Source organism: Xyrauchen texanus, chromosome 26 (assembly GCF_025860055.1).
Source record: "Xyrauchen texanus isolate HMW12.3.18 chromosome 26, RBS_HiC_50CHRs, whole genome shotgun sequence".
In the NCBI taxonomy this organism is placed as follows: Eukaryota; Metazoa; Chordata; class Actinopteri; order Cypriniformes; family Catostomidae; genus Xyrauchen; species Xyrauchen texanus.
Genome location: NC_068301.1, coordinates 13914728 through 13934704, shown reverse-complemented (window position 1 = coordinate 13934704; position 19977 = coordinate 13914728). Strand labels below are relative to the sequence as shown.

Genomic DNA, 19977 nt, shown 5'->3' with positions numbered 1-19977 from the left:
TATAACGCCAAAATGGCTTTGTTGTTGATAACAGTAAAATGTTTATCACTTCATTAATTCACCTCTATATGTGCTTGAGGCATCAATGGCATAATAAAATATCATATTATACAGAAATATGTTCACTACCTTGAGGCCGCTGCCATATTGATTCTTTTCGCATGACGTCATGACTGTCACGACTGTCAAGTCAGAGCTTTCATAGAATTCAGAGTTTACAACATGTAATTATGAGTGCTACGATGACGTGACCACTTTTTACAAGTCGGAATCTCGTAATTATGGTAATTCTGACATGGCGTGAATGCACCGTAGCAAGTTGTATTCGGCTGGTCATGTGATTCTAACATGGCCCCCATGTGCGGACCCTCTCTATGTAGAATAAAACAGCTTTTATAAGGTTAATGATATGAATGGAGTCTTCATTTCATGTAAGTGATCATGAATATATATACATATGTCTCAAAATTAATATTCATTACTTTAGGAGTAAAACTTTATAAATTAGGAAAAAATATTGAGTGCACCTTTAAGTTAGATTTTTAGGTATTTTTTTCTAATAGTTATTAATTTTCTAATGTTGGAAATGTATGTAGAATTTATCATATTTACTAAAATACTTATTTGTCATTTTCAGTTTTTCGAAGGTGATTAAATCAAAACTTTTTGGGGTACTTGGGGTAAAAAGGCCCCCTGTTGCAGGGGCTAAAGGCCACTATAAAACACATTGTTTTTCTGAAGTGGGGTGAATAGATTTGTTATGAAAAATGTTTAAAGTGGGCTCACCCAATCACAATGAAGATTAATTTGTTTATAGAACACTTGATATGTTATGAAATGCCAAATAAGATTGAAATTAACAGGAAAAGTTTAAACCTTTCCTGAAGTTGTTATTTTGAATGAGTATTATTTTAATTTGTTACTTTAAAAAGAATCTTGCTGCATCAAAAGTTAACTAATTTTGCCCTACAATTATTGTCCCTATATTTACACAATATCACTTTACTCCAAATGTGGGGTAAAAGGCTCCCTTGCCACTTTTTTTTTTTTTTTTTCAAAAAGAATTTTAATCAATACAACATTACGTTATAATTTATATTCACAAAAAAAAAATAAATAAATAAATATATATATATAGCTATATATATATATATATATATATATATATATATATATATATATATATATATATATATATATATATATATTATTATTATTATTATTATTATTATTATGTTGCTCCATAATTGTTCAATAAACATAACTGTTTTTTTCTTGATACACTTTGTGCCCAGAATTTTTTTTTAATCATCCTCAAGATGTGCCTAATTTTGAGCCAAATTTAATCAACCTTGTAAATCTTCCAGGAGCCAAGGTCGGTTCTGGTTCGCCGCAGAGCTTTCGGGTTTAGCGTGACGCTGTGGCGGCCGACCAACGGCGACAGTGACGCGCACCGCTGGCCAGATGTGCGTCTGTTTACTTTAAATTTAGCTCGTGTAAATGCACCCCTAGTCTCTGAGCCAATCACAAACGCCGGGGGGCGGGCTCGACTGGAATGCGAGAAAATGAACAATGTAACCCCATATGCTGGTGCGATGACGGATATCATCTGTAGGTGCCCAATGTACATTTTTAATATTGTCCAGATGTACAAACAAAGGGATATGTCTCTAAACGGTGCCGGTATTGCATTGTGCCATGTTTGGGTGCAGTTGAAGGGGATATGGGGAGTGCACCATTGAGCGTCTGCTGAACATCAGGGTGAGGTATACTGTCACACAGAATATAAATATGTTGTATTGTTTCTCTGTATCGCTTTAATGGTTCTATTAATTATGCATTACAATTTCTTTTTCCATATGATTTCTTTTTATCATCAAGTTCACAACAATACTTCAATTGTACGACCGAGTGCAGCCTACCCCAAGGGCACCGCGACCATTGTTTCCTTGTCATATTTCATACACATGAACACAGCGTCTTTTATCCAGGCACCGACAGCTCCCATCCACCAGCTCACTAAAATATTAACGTGGTTGCTGCGATTCAGTTTCCTCTATTACTGTATATACAAACGAGTGCCTCGTCTCTTCATTCATCCTAATGATCTGTCGCGCTTTTAAGTTAAGAACCTACATTATTACAACGGAGGGACGCCTTTTATGATGAAACATCACCAGAGACTGATAACTGATCGTAGATTTATACAAATCACCCTCGGGATAATCCAAGTCCGATGGAATATTAATATTTGCCCAAATCGATATGTATCATTATTGAGTGGGTAGAGAGGGAGGGAGGAACAGGCGCACGCGGTAGGAGGTGTGAGATTACGCTCGCTCACGGTGCGTATGCTCGCGCGTGTCGATTTGTAACTCAATCAGGTTGTAGAGCTGGTAAAGCGAGAAGGCACACGCTTCAGAGGCGAGGAGGAGGAGAGATAGACGGGGGTTTGAAAACAGCGGAGGTGTCTACGGAGCGGTTGAGGGATGGACTGTGTGGCATGAGTGTTACTGCATCACGTTATATTTTGCTGCTGGAAATAAGCAGGGGCATTTCACACACACACACACACACACACACACACACACACACACACACACACGAGTGAGAGAGAGAGAGAGAGAGAGAGAGAGAGAGAGAGAGAAATGAGAGAAGTAAACCTTCAATATCGGTAGAGACGATGATGAGGATGCGGCCATACTGAAGGACCAGCGTGAAATTAACAGGTAACGCACTTAATCCGACATTTAAGCATGATAGAATGATAAAACAAGAAATATAATAAACATTTGCAAATGTGGAAATGGTAAATGTTAATGGCAATTAAACTGCCGAGACTTGATGAGTATTCCATTGTTTAAACTTTAAATGAAATATCAGAATTTACATTGCAATAGTCCATCTATATATATTTTTTTATTGTAATATTTAAAATGTTATTATGATGTAATTTCTGCATAAGTGGATCACTCGTGACAGCCCTATTTATAGTCTGCGGTAACACTTTACAATACGGTTCCATTTGTCAACAACATTAGTTAACATGAACAAACAATGAACAATACTTTTACAGCATTTATTAAACTTGTTTTTATTCTAATTTTCAACATAGTAATACAATTTTAAATTTAAAAGTTGTATATGTAAACTAACAATCAACAGATTTTGAAATGTTTTCCACTACAGATTACAAAATATATGTAATTTGTAACGTATTCTGTTAGATTACTCCAGGTCAGTAATGTATTCTAAATACTTTGGATTACTTCTTCAGCACTGGTAGGTTTTTTCACTTGTTTTGACAATAAAAACTCTGTCAGTACAGACAAAATACACATGTTAAAAATAATTTATCTGAAAAAACTAAATATCTTGTTGTTTTTAAAACAAGATAAATCAAATTTATCTTGTTGATTGCTATTTAGATATTTTTACCGGAAAACAATACAAAATTATTATCAAGAATAAAATTTTTGCCCTAATATCAAAGAAATTATGATCCAATGTGATTTTTCTTGATAAATAAATATGACTGTGCCTTGTAACATGCATGTAAAATGGCTAGAAATAGTATTTTATCTTAGCGTAAAGCTGACAATTTACAGAGGTTTTATTTCTATTTCTTCTGCTCCAAACTTACTTCAAACTTACTTCTCTATCTGCTCGTATGAATGTATCACATCATAAGAAAGTGTTTCACCACTGTTCAAATACACTTTGGATCGCATAATTTATATGTATAAATGTTTTCCATCTGTAAGGACTAAATATTAAATTAAACAAATGACTATAAAATGCAAAAAAATCTCTTCAGTAATCAAAATTTTTTTTGAATGTAACTGTATTCTAATTGCCAGTGATTTAAATTGTAACTGTAGTGGAATACAGTTACTTATATTTTAAATACTTAATGCTGTTACATGTATTCTGTTACTACCCAACCCTGACATTGAATAATTTTATTTTTATTAACAAGTATTAACAAAGATAATATATGATGTAAATAATTTTTTTATTGTTCATGATTTGTTAATAATGCATTAACTAATGTTAACAAATTAAACCTTATTGTAAAGTGTTATCGTGATTGCATTAGATTAGGTGTAATAGGACCATCACAGCATTTTAAAACCGAGCACAGTGATTGCATTTTTAATAAGATACCAAAATGTCAACATGCATGTCAAATATAAGTCAGACCATCTACTGCACTTTTTTTTTTACAAGTGCACCTTTTTTGTACTGCAAAATAGAGGTGAATTGAGAGTCCTGTAAAAAAAATAATCTGACTCACTGAAAGACCTTGGCATCTGTGTGTGTGCCCATATGAAAGCGGCATGTGAAATGAATGAAGCGTCCTCCCCTGCGGTGAAGTTGAAAGAACTGGGAAACCGGGAGGGGGCAGAGAAATGGCTGGAATCTTAGCCCTTTTGACAGCCTCATAACTTAAACCATGGTGTCATATAACATAATGTATATGACTTCATTAGGGGCAGAGAAAGGTAAAGAGAGGAAGGGCATGTGTATGAATAGCCAGGCATTGTGGCACATAAAGCTTTTCTTTTTTTTTTTTTTTGTAGGTGTACAGCATTGAAAGCCGCTGAGATTTCCAGCTGGTTTCAATATGCACTGTAGAGTACTACAACTTATATCCTCCATTTGTCCCTGCCCATCATGTTTGCTAGGATAATTAGCCCTTGTGGCATGTGTTCAAGGAGCATATTGTTTAAACATAATTAATCAAGCCTGTTGGTAATTATTGTTGTCCATTAATTAAAACATGAGGGGGTGTTCAAGACCATCTTAGTAGCCATATTGCACCGTTTTGCACCAGAAACGACAAGACGGTTATTAAAAGAAAACAACTTCTTTGCCCTTGTATTTTCATCTTCATCTTCTGATCCTTCCTTGCTTTTCATTAGAGATGACCCAAAGCACCATGTATGTTGGAAAGACGATTTGATTTCGGATTTTTCAGAAGCATCCTCTACACTGAAATTGCACTGACATAAGTAATTTTGGTTTGTGTTTTCTCAAAGCCCATCTTGAGTTTAGGCCAGACTGATGTCCCTGCAGGCTTTAACCACAACCTCAGCATGGGTCAGTCTCTGCACCACAAACATGCAGCAGAGCTTAGGCTGGGCCGTTGGCTTCAAGTCCACTGTAGCTCTCCCTTGACCTGTAATGACGGAGTTTCATGTTTAATTTTAACTTCGTCTCACCCACTTCACCACACCATTTGTTTTTCTCCAAGATCAGCTGCTGCTAACATTTTTCGTTACATGTTCCAGCTCAGGGCAGCTGTTGCTAAACTAAGAAGGAAATCACAGAGCAATGCTAGACATACTGTTAAAAGACAGTTTTCTGAGTTTAGGTAACGCAGCAGTCTTGGTTTTGGCTGCATGTTTTTGTCGTCACATTGAAGTGGTGCTGGTGTACTCAAATCCCAGATGAGATAGGTTTGAAAACATGGTTAAAGATGTGGTCTTGTGATACAAATTATAAGATCAAATTAGTGCAATAGAAACTTGTTAAGTGGAGTGTTAATGAGCAAAAGACTTAACACCAGGTTGCTTCAGGGGGACGTTCCCTCCAAGTAGTCTATTCTGTAAGTTTGTTTTGTTAAAAGAGTCTGCTGTATAGTTTATGTTAAAAAACTTTCTTGTATCCCAGCTTGATATGCAGAGATAACTACGGTATAAGCAAGCTATTCTGTGGCGCTATCAAAACATTGCTCTGTTAGTTTGAGCATCCTGAACAACACAATTTAGCTAAAGTGGCTTAAAGGGATGGTTCAACCAAAAAATTGAATTCTCACATCATTCATTCACCTTCATGCCATCCGAGATGTGAATGACTTTCTTTCTTCTGCATAACACAAACAAAGATCTTTAGAAGAATATCTCAGCTCTGTTGTTCTTACAATGCAAGTGAATGGTGACCAGACCTTTGAAGCTCCAAAAATCACACAGAAGTAATCCATAAGACGCCAGTGGTTTAATCCATATCTTCAGAAGCAATTTGACAGGTGTTGGTGAAAATATCAATATTTAAGCCCTTTTTTGACCAAACATCATACATTCTATTTAAAAAAAAAAAAAATGTTATCCTTTTTCTCACAAAATATTCATCAGAAGATATTTATTTAACCACTGGAGTTTTATGGATGAACATCATACACAGTCAAGAAAGAAAGACATACACATCTGGGATGGCATGAGGGTGAATAAATGAGAGAAATGTCATTTTTGAGTGACCTTTAACAAATGGCTTGAGTTTGAACATTATTTTTGCAATTCAGTTTGGTGATGCTAGTTATACACTTCACCATTAAAATAAAAATTGTATATGTAAATATATGTATTAAGTAAATATAATATGATGTGGAGGGATAAAGTGCTCTCCAAGCAGGCTTTTTAGCATAGTTCAGATTCATTATCCAGAAAGGGAGACAGGCCAGAGGAGATAAACTCTATGTCCAGCTGTCACACACTCGTCATGTGAGAAAACAACTCAGGCTATAGCCGCCTGGGCAGCAGGGACGACACAGGAATCTAACTCACCATGCTTACAACTGCTGCCTCTTAGCTGCGTCCACCTGCTCGCTGTCCTTCTCAATATACACATAATTGTTTGCATCAGTTGAAAAGGCACTAGAAGTTTTTCCTTTACACAGGGACATTACAAAGTGGAAAACATTTGTTCTGAAAGCTTATGAAGTGTCTGGAAGACAGATCGCTCAAAGTTTGGAAGGTTCTGTTCTCTTATTCAGCTGTTTCCTGTCAGGGAGATTGAGCAATATTCCATCACATCCCAGTCTCATTGCACTGCCTCCAGCTTGTTTCAGTAGACCTACCTTGTTTTGATTATTGGTGCAGAAAAGGAAAAAGTTAGACCTGAAGACCTATAGTATCAGGTCTACATTGCTTGGCCAAAAAAAAGTTGCATACACAAATATTTCGTTTAACCACCTTTAGCTCTGATTATGGTGCATATTCATCGTGGCATTGTTTTAACAACCTTATGCAACGTCACAACATTTAATTCCATCCAGAGTTGCATTCATTTTTGCTCAAGATTTTGTATTGATGATGGGAGAGCGAACTACTCTATAAAGTGTTCTCCAGCACATCCCAAAGACTTTCAATGGGGGTAAGGTCAGGACTCTGTGGTGGCCAATTCATGTATGAAAATGATTCCTCATGCTCCCTGAAACACTCTTTCACAATCTGAGCCCGATGAATCTTAGCATATGGCCATGCCATCAGGGAAGAAAACATACATTGATGGGATAACCCGGTCATTCAGAACATTCAAGTAGTCAGCTGACTTTTATTGTTGCATAACGTTGCTGAGCCTAGACCTGACCAATAGACCTTTTTCACAGATTGTGATGACCAGCAGTGTAAATCTTACAATTTTTTTATATTATACATTTTTTAAATATTGAGTGTAAATTTAGTACATTATGCTTTGTGTTATATTATCCTTGAATTAGCTTTAAAAAAGAATTACCACAGCTGCGAGGGGGTTTCTATTACAGCTGTGTGTTACAGAGAGTGACAGTAAATTTGGCATCTTCTCCCATTTTGCTGTCTTAATCCACCTCTCTCTATATGTTTCCTCTTCTGGAAGGTCAAGAGCAGATTTTTTACCTTTGGTCTTGGAGCAAATGTGTATGTGAAAATAATATTTGCTGTGATCTCCCATTCAATTCCATTCAATGCTGTCAAAGTTGACCCTGTAGACATTTACTTTCACATTCCAAAACCTGGAGCCTGAAAAAGGTCTGTTGAAGCAACCCCAGATCATGACACTGCATCCAGAGGCTTGTACAGTGGGCACAATGCATGACAGGTGCATCGCTTCATGCGCTTCCCTTTTTACCCTGAAGTGCCCATCACTTTGGAATATGGTAAATCTGGACTCCTCAGACCACATTAACTTTTTCCATTTCTCCACAGTCTAATATTTATGCTCCTTAGAAAATTGAAGTCGTGTTTTCCGATTATCCTCACTAACAAGTGGCTTTCTTGTGGCCATGAAGCTCTAAAGTCCAATCCTGTAAGATCTTGTTGCATTGTTTATGTGGAAATGCTCTTAATTTCACTATTAAACAGCCATGATTTCTGTTGTCGATTTTTTACGATGTGACTTCACCAAGCCTTTTAGTGATCTCCGATCACGATCATTCAAGATTTTTTCCCGACCACATTTCTTCCGCAAAGCTAACGGTTCACCACTATCCTTCCAAGTCTTAATAATGCGTTGGATAGTTCTTCACCCTAATCCAGTGATTTCAGCAATCTCCTTAGTTGTTTTCTTTGCTTGATGCAAGCCAATAATGTGCCCCTTCTGAAACACAATCATTTTTCCTTTCCATGACCACAGGATACGTCTTCCGACATGGTTGTTTAAGAAATGTAAGCTACACATTGCATCGGTTAGGGTTAAAAGAATCATTGCCAGCTCAAACATATTAATCACTACAATTAGATCTAATGATCTAAAAAAGGCTCTTAAGTATATGCTTATTTAAATCCAAACTGTGATTTCTTGTATTATTATTGTTTTATTTACTTGTTTTTTTATGGCAGGCTGTGTATATTGCCCTGCAAAGGCAAAGCACTGTAGTTTATTTTGGTTAGTTTAATAATCCCTGTTTAAGGCTAATTACATTTTTAAATATTAAAACTGACTACTTTAAAGGATTATCTTGTTTATTTATTTAAAGTTGTCTAATAAAGTAGATAAGGTTTAACTTTAATTATGGATTTTATTTTTATACAGTAAACAATCAATAAACTATTAATTTTATGCATTAAAAGAGAACAGATATTACACAGAAGGGAAACCAGCTTTAACCATAATTCTTTAGAGTTTTAAAGAATAAAATGCTCTTATGAAAATGTACCATAGTTTTTATAATTTAAACAGTGGTATTTTTTTTATAATTTTTTTTTAATATAAAAATGGTAACCTCATGTAAAACCAAGCATGGATCGTCACTACCATGGTAAAATGGAACATGCTTTGTATAAAACCTACTTTGGCATTTTTGTAAAGAAAAACAGTATCCTAAAAGCATTTAAAACTATAAATACATATAAACATTTATAAACTGTCATAGTTGTGACAAAAATTTAATACATTCCCTCAATCCCTAATGTTGCCTTTTATAAATGTAATAGTTCTATAGTGGTAATATAATATTTATTATGAATATATTTCTGCATAAAATACTACAGTCAATACAGTTATTGATACTATAGTAAATTCATGATAAAGGTGGTGTGTGTAAAGTCTGCTAATATACATTTGTGCAAGTCACAGCATTTTCTCAGTGTCAGTGCTGTTTTGTCAGGCCATTTAATGTGGTTTAAAACTAGTTTGCTCTCTGAGAGGTTTGCACCAGAAAATTCTGTGCCGAATTGAAATGTTCAGTGTCTCGCGTTGTGCTTCTCACTGGTCCTCGCAGCACTGTAATGATTACGCTGTGAGATTGAGAGCTCGAGACTGTTCCGCAAGATGTGCGAACGCACCTGCTTTGTGCTCGCGCTGCTATGTCCATTGATCTGGGTAGTGAATAGCGCTGTTTCATTCCACTTTTGATGCGTTTGCCATTTGAAACTGCTTAACAGAGATAATGGCAGCGCTTATACGGAGGGAGGAGGGGTTGGGAGGGTTGGGGAGATGGCCAACTCTCTAGTTGCTCCGGCTGGAAAAATAGTCACAAAATGATTTGTGTTTTTCACAAGTCCATGATTTCGAGTCCAACTCATGTCTCAAGTCAATTGTTTACGAGTCTGAGTCGGCATAATTGCGACTCCAGCCCAAATCGCAGATTAGTATTTCCATCTCTGGGTGATACATAACAAATGCATTACATAAGGAATGTGGTAGCTCTACTGATAAAGCCTTGTAATTTTTACTCAAGAGGACCTAGATACAAGTCCTGAAGAGCACTCAAGTTCCAAAAGTGTAATAGAAGCACCCCAAAATGGCATCTCACCTTTGCTGTTATGACACTATTGGTTAGATTTAAGTTGAAGGTTTATTGTAGAAAGCTTTGTTGATTTAATATTTGATGGAATTTAACTTAAAAACCTCATCAGGTTTTCATGAGACATTTGCTTTTTATGACACCATTGGTTAGGTTTAGGTTTAAGGTTTAGGGTATGGAGGTTTTGTTCATTTAAAACTTGATAGAACATTAACCTTAAAAACCTCATCTATTTAGGAGAACATTTAACTCGCTTTTAGTGCCACACATTGGACATTTCATTCGTGTAATGAACCACATAAGGCAATTTTGCAATGTCAACACAGTCACGTCATTTTGAAGAGATCAGGCTGCGAAAAAACTTTGAAGCTATTTTTATCAGTTGAAGTGCTTAGTTACTGCATAGTGGCTTTGCAAGGCAGCACAGATCTTCACCAAGATAGACCTATAGCATGAGGTAGAACAGAATGTAAGAGTAATAGTAAATAAGAAAAAGCAAAAAGTAAATGAGATGAATGTACGAAAGTAAGAGAGAAACAAACAGTCCCTCTGGGCCTGAAACTTGCGATCACTCCCTCTGTCTCGTTCCAACCTCCTGTCAGCTGTATGACCTCCCTGTTCAGCTGCTGAGTTACCCACATCCAAACATGTCCTGAATTTGCATTGTCCTATATTCATTAGGTTGGTTTTGGCTTTCACAGCTGTGCATAGAATGAGTGTTCCTAACATCGCAGTAGTGGGAATTTTTACTGCAGTTGATTTCAAGGGAAAATTGAGATCAACTTTACCTGTGAGGCAAAAAAGCCAAACGAAAGGAAAGAAGAGAATTTTTACATAGATTAAGTGTCAAATACATTTTGGGGCCATTGTATAAGCAAAATCATAAAGTGTAAACATGCACACATATGCATAATCAGGCCATTTATATTCATCTAAAGATTTAGTTTAGTTTGAGCTTGGACAGATGGTGTTTAAACAGAGAGATACTCTAGAGGAATTTAGCAGAAAGGCAGAGGTAGAGAAGAAGCACGGAAAAAGAGAAGTGAAAAAAGGAAAACAGAAGTAAGGCAGGTGAGACCTGAAAGCTGTCTTTGTACATTGCCTGGCAGTTGAGACACTGACCTTCTCTGTAAAATGCCACACACACAGACACACATACATGTACACAACTTGATTGGGGGGGGGCTCTTGACAAACAGCTCTCCTTCAAAACCGATGCATGCTCACTGACAAAAAATCGAAATCAAACATAAAGCGCCTCTGATTCAAAATGTCAGTTTATTTTCCCTCCTCCCACTCTTGATTTACGTTTCTAAAAGCTGCCTTATTTCTACAACACATTCATCTTCACTTTATCTCCCTGGTTTAACTTGAGCTTGTAGACGGCTGATGCTATCTTCTCCCAGCTCATGTTTAGCATGTTCACTCCAAACACTGCATCAGTGTGTGTGTGAAAACCGCAGAACCGACTCAGTCCACCAGACTAAATGCGGCAATTTCAAATCAAGCATGGCCTCATACTGGTGCACACAAAGTCTTTTGTGACCACCACCAGGGTTGGGCATGCGATGAGACACTTGATAGCACATTTGAGGAGGGCTTTGATATTGTGCAAAAATACACTCACTGGTATATGGGCATTTTCCAAATGGCATTTATACACCCTTGAAGGGCACTTTGGGAAGGGGAAGCCACTCGAAAGGTTGTTCCAAACAAAAGTAAGAAAGTTAATTATTTCACAAAGGACCCTTTTGTAAGACTTTTAGTGAAGGCTCCATTTAAACTGTGATGCTATGCTCCCTTCATAGTGTCCACATCAAGAGCTCTGCCTTTCATAGTGAGTATGGCATAGGGATGATCACTTTCGATTGAAATTCGCCCTATGTGTTTACCTTCAGCCTTTTGATTTTTTAACTGCCCCTTTTAAAACTGTGAACTGGCCCTTAATATACAAGGCTGTACAGAGTGGCCATATAAAATATTTGGACACTAAAGTCACTTAAAAATGTATGAATTTCACTGCATTAGATAGAAGACTTCAAACCAAGTGGCATATTGAAAAGAATAATGGTATGCCTTTTCTCAGAACTAACATTTTTAGCCATTTTTGCAAATAAACAACTTTAAATCACACCAATAATATACAATTAAAAATGTATTAGGATTTTTCTATAATATAATATGTTATAATATGTTCCTTAGTCCCAAAGTCATGTTTATGGATATGTTTCACTAAGTTTGACTACCAGAAAGTATCCAAATACTTTTTGCCTAAATTTTGAATAGTATACTTATAATTTAAAAACACTTTGTGTGAAATGCTTTTCTTGAAAAGCATAATTGTACTATCTTTCACAACAAATGCTACTGGGTTTGATATTTTCTTAATAAAAAAGAAAAAAAAGAAAGAAGTAGTAGAAGTAGAAGTAGAAGAATAAGCAAAAAAACAGTAGTGCACTTACAATGGAAATAAATGGGGCCAATCCATAAATGCTAATTTATTAACTTTCATACATTTAAAAAGTATAGCCACAAAGCGTAAACAGTATACATGTTGACATAATTTTAATCTGATAAAATTGCTTACTAACCTTTTCTGAGTAAAGTTATATGCAATTTTACAACTTCGTTGCAATGACAACGTAATGCCATAAACCCTAAAACGACCACAAAAACAAAAATGTTCAAATACTACAAAGAGTTTTAACAGAAGAATTCATGTAAGTGCTTTAATAAATGATAAGCTTCACATTTATGCCTTTAAACCCTCCAAAAATTGGCCCCATTGTAAGTCCCTCAATGTAACCTCAATTTTGCTTTTTTTAAAGAAAAGGAGGGATGAATAGAAATAATTTTTGGGGTAATCAACATTATGCCACAAATGCTGTCGATTGAACTTAATTTGTATTGAACACTAAATATTCTTTTAAGTGTATACAAATTATTTTTGGGCCCACTGTAGCACTGCATGAAGTTTATCGAATGGAGTTGTATATTGTTAACCACAGTGCACTGCATTATAAAAGATGCATTATTTTTGTCAAGGTTGAAATATAGCCTTTCACACTGTAATGTACTGCCATCCATGATGCATTGCTTGCAACATCTCACTGTTGAATGAGTTTGTATGTAGTGGGCGTCGTGTAAGGATGGAATGAGAGTGTGTACATGGCAATGCTGAAATAAATGAACAGAAGGCTGTGTACTGAAGTGTGTTGTTGATGTCTTTGGTAGGGGTGTGCAGAGGGATTCACTGAGCCATGCAGAGAGCAGGAGTATGACGAGAGGAGAAATTGCACTGCATCACTTCCAGTGGACAACAGCGGAGCATGCACACACTTCTGTCGCATGGGCAGAACATGCTGTGAGCGGAAAAAGAAAGAGCTAGAGAGAGAGTTTGTTTTGACTTTTCTTTTTGCTGATGGACAAGTGGACATCGGGGCTATGCTGGAGCTTCGGCCCTTGCTGTCCACCCCGTCTCCCCCCTGCTGAGGCTCCCGGCACGGCCCTGGAGCACAGCTGGTGAGAGAGACGGCCTCATGCAGGCACGCAAGAAGTACGTGCTTCTGGGCCTGTGCACATGCTCCTGGCTACTGCTCTATTACTGGGGCGGCTTGCAGGAACGACTACTGGGTCTCATCACGCGCAGGAGGGGGGAAGTGGTGCGGGCCTGGCCTGACTGGCTGGATCGGGCCCTGCTCCCAGGCTTCGCTGACCAGGCTTCACTTCAGAATGGTGGGGGGCCTGGTGAGTCACCCAGGCTGCGGCGGCAGGCATGGACCGGAATCTACAAGGACAGTCGCTGCAGGATGGACACCTGCTTTGACTTTGCCCGGTGTCAAGGTCGAGAGGGCTTTCGGGTGTACATCTATCCACCGGAGAAGGGAGACCGGTTGTCTGAGAGTTATCGTAAGATTCTCACCTCTGTTGCGGAATCGCGCTATTACACGTCAGACCCGCGCGAAGCTTGTCTGTTTGTTTTGGGCATTGACACATTGGACAGGGACCAGCTGTCCACACAGTTTATTCCCAACGTGGATGAACGCATTCAAGGTTATCCCCTCTGGAACGATGGACGTAATCACGTTATCTTTAACCTTTATTCCGGAACATGGCCCAACTACACTGAGGACCTGGGGTTCAACGTAGGTCAAGCCATTCTGGCCAAAGCGAGCCTTAACACAGAACACTTCCGACCAGGCTTTGACGTTTCAATCCCTTTGTTTTCTAAAGAACATCCACAAAAAGGTGGCGAAAGGGGCTGGTTAATTCGTAACACTGTCCCTCCACAGCGGAAATACCTGTTGATGTTTAAAGGTAAACGTTACTTGACGGGCATTGGCTCAGACACTCGCAACGCTTTACATCATATCCACAATGGCAAGGACATCGTCTCCTTAACAACTTGTCGCCACGGCAAGGACTGGGAGAAACACAAGGATGCACGCTGCGACCATGACAACCAGGAGTATGAGAGGTAAGTGTTGTACATGAGCCACTGGGAAGTTTCTGTACCTAGTAGCATGAGGTATTGAAGAGGAATCAGGACCATTATGAGATCAGTTTCAGTTTCATTGAATGGAGCAGACTGAATAGTGTTTGTCAGTGACACCATGGGCTATGAACTCAGGTTGCTGTGTGGTAAATATAAGAAGGTGCTATCTGTTACTGCAGGGTGTAGGTTACTTATGTAATACATGATGAAGTGTCAAGAGTGAATAACAGGGGAAATTTATCAGCTGTGCTGTTGTGGATGACATTTGCGGTTTATTGTACGTCATTAAGTAGAATTTGACTTGCTGACTTGAATTTTTTTTGGACTTTTAAAATGTTCAAATTAGGGCTGCTTGTTGCACTATTGTCTTTGTCTTTTCAAACCTATTTCTCTAAACAACTTTGGTAAAGTGTGAGTGGCAGGGTTAATTAAAGTGGGTCGCGCACCGGATGTGTCTGGTGCAAGACACGGCACGTTCTTAAATTCGAAACAATTATTTTCTTTGAAGGTACGTACATATAAACTGTGGACCCGCCATCTCTGGAGGCCATTACAATTTCTGAAGTGGCACACAGCTTTTCCATTAAATTCAACCCAAATCAATATCAATGGACATAGATCATTTACTCTAGTCATTACTGGATCATATATTATGTATAACTATCTTTCATAGAGCCTACATAATGTGTTTTTAGTTTAGTGTTTTAGTTTGCACAGTTACAGCAGTTTCATGCACTAACCTGCAAACCCATCAACATCACTTTGTTAATTCTCGAAGAAGTACAAAAACTTTCTTAACTTTGGACTGCCATCAGCTCATAGGCTGCATCCGAAATCAGGAAAATGCTGCCTCCAGATGCTATATATGGAGGCAGGAAGGGATCAAGGCACGTTCGAATCCAGTGTTCATGTCACATCCTGTCTATGAGATATCTTCATCTGATCGATTTTTGAAGGCAACTTAGAAGTATTCTTAACTGCCTTTGAAATCCCAAAATCCGGTGTGAGCGGATCCTCAGTGGTTGAGCTGAAGAAGAAGAAATGGTGGCCGAAGAGACAGTTGATAGCCAATTTGTGTATAAATGTATGAATTTATTAACTTTTTCCAACTTTTGATTCCATTTCTAGCGAGAAAGTATTATTGTAGTTATTCAATATACACTTGGTTATCGCCAAAACTCTGAATGAAGCAGGTGTGTTACATATTGTGGATGCCAAATGGCAATAATCAGTTACTGGAACCCTAGCAACGATGTGACGTTATGCTGCCTCTGTAGCCGGTCCAAAACCAGTTTCTGGAGGTACCTTTGTATGCAAACACATATCTATTGAGTCATTGACTGATAGGTCAGCGAGGCAACAAGACAACTACCTATGGTTTCGGATGCAGCTGTAATGTGTGTGTAATATCTGTGCCATGACCATGCCGTGACCATCTACAGTAAATGTTATATTGCTCCCTTTTGATTTCCAAAAGATTTTACGTCAGACTACATTGAATGGAATTCAACTGACAGTGAATTGAAAGCACACAAAATAGGCTTCTGATGTTATATATCGATGCCTCGAAAATGTATTGATAAAATAATGTGTCAATCAATAATCTATATGTGGCAGCTCTATGGTTTGACAGGGCGAGTGTAAACTGAAACACAGATTTACACCTCTAAAATGCTCAACTACGCCACCCCAGAGGCAACATTACCAGGGAATCACCTTTCAGGATGATTTAAAGCACACAAGTTCGGTTACGGCTGAGTCAGGATCAGAAACAGAGGCGTAGTACAAAAAAATTATAATTTTATTAACAACCATTGAACAGCATGTACCAATAGTCAAGTAAAAAAAAAGGGATATCACACACACACTGCTACACCTGCTCCAGGGCTGGGAACCACTCGCCTATCCTCAAGAAACCACGGCAACCACACGTGCACTCACACTGCACCCCAAATGTGAACCACCGCACGCGGAAGAGGAGACCGCCACCAAACAGAGAGGAAGGCTCGTCCACACACACACACACAGATCTGGGTCCCCGACCCCCTGGAGAGAGAGCAAAAGTACCAGTTAAACATACACACGTATTCTCCTAAAACTTGGTACTCAAAAGAAAAGAACATGCAATCATAAACATACACAAAACCTTAACAAAAACAAATTAAACAATAAATTCACAACTGAGTAAATTAAAAAAAACTGGGTCAAAGAGAAATTACTTAATGACTGATTTAAAATACTGGGTAAGCAATTAACCAGATCACAAAAAAACTCAAATAACCCCCTTTTGTCTTTATGTCCAATTTTCAAACATGTTTTTGCTTCAAATCAAAGTTTGTCATGTCGTGATACACCTTGGTGCTGGCTGGTTTGTTTCATGGCTTAAAACTCTTTTATGAAGGATTTTATGAAAAAATGAATGGGAAAATACTTCCAGATCCAAGATGGCTGAAAAGTTGATTTGCACTGTTGCGCTTTTTTGGGTCCCATTCATGAAACACAAGTAGAAGGAATTTCTGTGTAAACTTGACATTCAAGTAAATGCAACAATTTACTTTGTTTTTGTGTTTCATGAATGAGTTAAAGCACAAAATACTTTATTTAGCTTTAGAAAAGACGTTTAACTGTTCTATAATGTAACTTAATTTAAATCCCTACATAGTCATAAATACTGTGAACAGTAAACTCCAGACTCAAGCTTGTCAGCACAGCTGTTCTCCAGGTCAGAAATATGATTTAAACAATTTTTGTAGATTTTCAAATTGTATTGTAATGCATGCATGACTCAATGGAATAAAACAGATCTGGGTGGAGAGATATGGAAGAAATATGGGAAAGGAAGGGAGGAGAACTAATACAGGGCCACAGAACTACCACAGAGAATGTGTATCAAATCCACCGTGGGTCTTAAAGGAGCAGGCATGGCCAAGCAGATACCGCAAAAAAAGTCTCTAACCGTTGAACGATGATTTGGGCTTGTTTGCTTTTGATTTGTGGTGGGGACAGAGTTCCACTCAGTACTAGATGAATGAGTAAATTCTTTTCCACATGATGGGTTTGGGGGCTCTCCCACACAGGAAGAAACTTGCCATACTTGTTAGCAAGAGGGGTGTTAGGTGGTCCGTTGTTCGTTTTAGGAAGAAAAACATTTATGGAATACTTTTTGTTTTCTTCTACTGGAATGAAAATGGCGGCTTACACCATGGAGGTCTAGGCAGAAAAAGATTCCACTGGCAGGGATGATAGTGACTGCTGTAGAGTCTTAAATGGGGGATGGACCCAGAATGTCACAGACTAAAGGAAAATGTGAAGACGAGCAGCGCCACAGGATTTGGGTCTCTCTCTCTCTCTCTGCTGTGGTCCCATTAGGAAAGCTGAGGTGCCAGACTCGGAAATAGCTCTTAGGAGGTTCTCTCGGGTTAATGATCACCAGCATCTGCTGCTTCTGCAGATTAACCTGAAGACACACTGAACATACTACATACTATTGAATTCTTTCCCAGGGTGAAGAGAGAGAGAGAGAGCTTTTTGTATGAGTTGAAAACAACTTGCTGCAACCAAAATGGCCTACATTTATTCTCTTTAAAGGGTTCTTTAAAAAAAAAAAAAAAAAAAGGGGGTTGGGGGGCTGCATTCTACTGAAAATGTAAATGAGAATGAGCGAGAGAGCTTGTGGGAAGAAAAATAGGGCAAGCTGTTAAGGACAGTTTTGGGACACACACACTGAGACAGAGGATTATACAGCAATGCTGATTATACTCTCTTCAATACCACTGTAGACTTCTGGGAAGGCATTAAAATGCTTATGTGTGTGTGTGTGTGTGTGTGTGTGTGTGTGTGTGTGTGTGTGTGTGTGTGTGTGTGTGTGTGTGTGTGTGTGTGTGTGTGTGTGTGTAAATACTTAGCTATAGTTTGGTGAGAAATTTGTTCTCAGAAGTGAACAAAATCTGACAAAATGTTTTTGGGACATTCTCATTTGGAAAAACAGTCTATTGTGTAGGTCCCCTTCATTTTTGTTTTTGGCCCCATTCGGAGTAGATTCTAGACATTTGTACATGAAAATACCAGGAGATCAGCAGTTGCAGAAATACTCAAACCAGCCCATCTGGCACCAAAAATCATCCTTGTGATTATCTAATTAGCCAATCGTGTGGCTGCAGTGCAGTGTATAAAATCATTCAGATACAGGTCAGGAGCTTCGGTTAATGTTCACATCAACCATCAGAATGTGGAAAAATGTGATCTCAGTGATTTTGACCCTGGCATGATTGTTGGTGCCACATGGGCTGGTTTGAGTATTTCTGTCACTGCTGATTTTCACACACAGCAGTCTCTAGAATTTACTCAGAATGGTGCCAAAAACTAAAAACTAACAACCAGTGAACGGCAGTTCTATGGACGGAAACGCCTTGTTGATGAGAGATGTCAATAGAGAATGGTCAGACTGGTTTGAACAGACAAAGTCTATTGTAACTCAGATAACTGCACTGTACAATTGTGGTGAGAAGAAAGTAATATCAGAATACTATTCTGAGATGCAGGTTGATGCTGTTTTGGTGGCACGAGGGGGACCTACACAATATTAGGCAGGTGGTTTTAATGTTGTGGCTAATATATATATATATATATATATATATATATATATATATATATATATATATATATATATATATATATATATATATTAGGGCTAGGGTTAGTGTATTGTAATAGCAATTAGCTTTATATAAAAAAATAGAGATCTAGGTATGTCCCCATTTAGATAGCTAAGTAAACGTGTGTGTGTGTGTGTGAGAGAGAGAGAGAGACTTTAGACTTTTAAGTATAAGGGTGTAAAATGTGTTTCCTTTCTTGACAGCTAAAAAGGTCTCCATAACTACATTTTTACCATGTCAAGACATTTGAACGTCACAGATATCAAATAGAATAGAAGAGGAATTAAGAACCCTGTGCTAAATAAATCTGAACTGTTTTTTTTAATGGTCTTCCATTACAAATAAAACACAATGATAGGAAAACATTTGCTCTAGGCATACATATACTATTTTTTGTGAATTATCACCTTCGAAGCAAATGCAAAAGATTAAAAACTGTGCTTAATGAACTTAATAAGGACCTTAATGATGGCCTCTCTCTTGTTCTGTGACCTTGTGTGTGTGTGTGGGTGTGGGTGTATGCGTGTTTGTGTACAATTGTTGGCACGGACCAATAAGAAATGCTACACCCCACTGTAATTAGGGGGATGTGAAATTGTACCCCTAGAGAGAGTGTGGTTTGTGTAGCTTGTGCACAAGCCAGCATAAACTATGTTTATTTAGAACAATTAAAGAGAGAGAGAGAGAGAGAGAGAGAGAGAGAGAGAGCTTTCCATCTTCTTCGTTTGTCTTGTGTGCTCAATCTTTTCTCCAAGATCTATTATTCTCACTCCAAAGGAATTCTACCCCCCTTGCCTCACCTCTCACAAATCCCTTGTCCC

General features: G+C 38.0%; 1 protein-coding gene across 3 annotated transcripts in view; it reads left to right on the top strand.

Annotated features, from left to right (window-relative positions):
- The first annotated feature begins 1593 nt into the window (after positions 1-1593).
- The window catches only part of LOC127620207 (exostosin-1c), a 70524-nt gene continuing 52140 nt past the window's right edge, over positions 1594-19977 (top strand). Inside the window, exons 1-2 of one of the 3 annotated variants that reach the window (XM_052093342.1) lie at positions 1594-1761; positions 13241-14483. In XM_052093342.1, coding sequence (XP_051949302.1) covers positions 13546-14483 — 938 coding nt within the window. In that variant the 5' untranslated portion in view covers positions 1594-1761; positions 13241-13545. Of the gene's footprint in view, positions 1767-2434; positions 2730-13240; positions 14484-19977 lie in introns of those variants that run through there. The other 2 variants (XM_052093341.1, XM_052093340.1) reach the window with 2 other exon arrangements.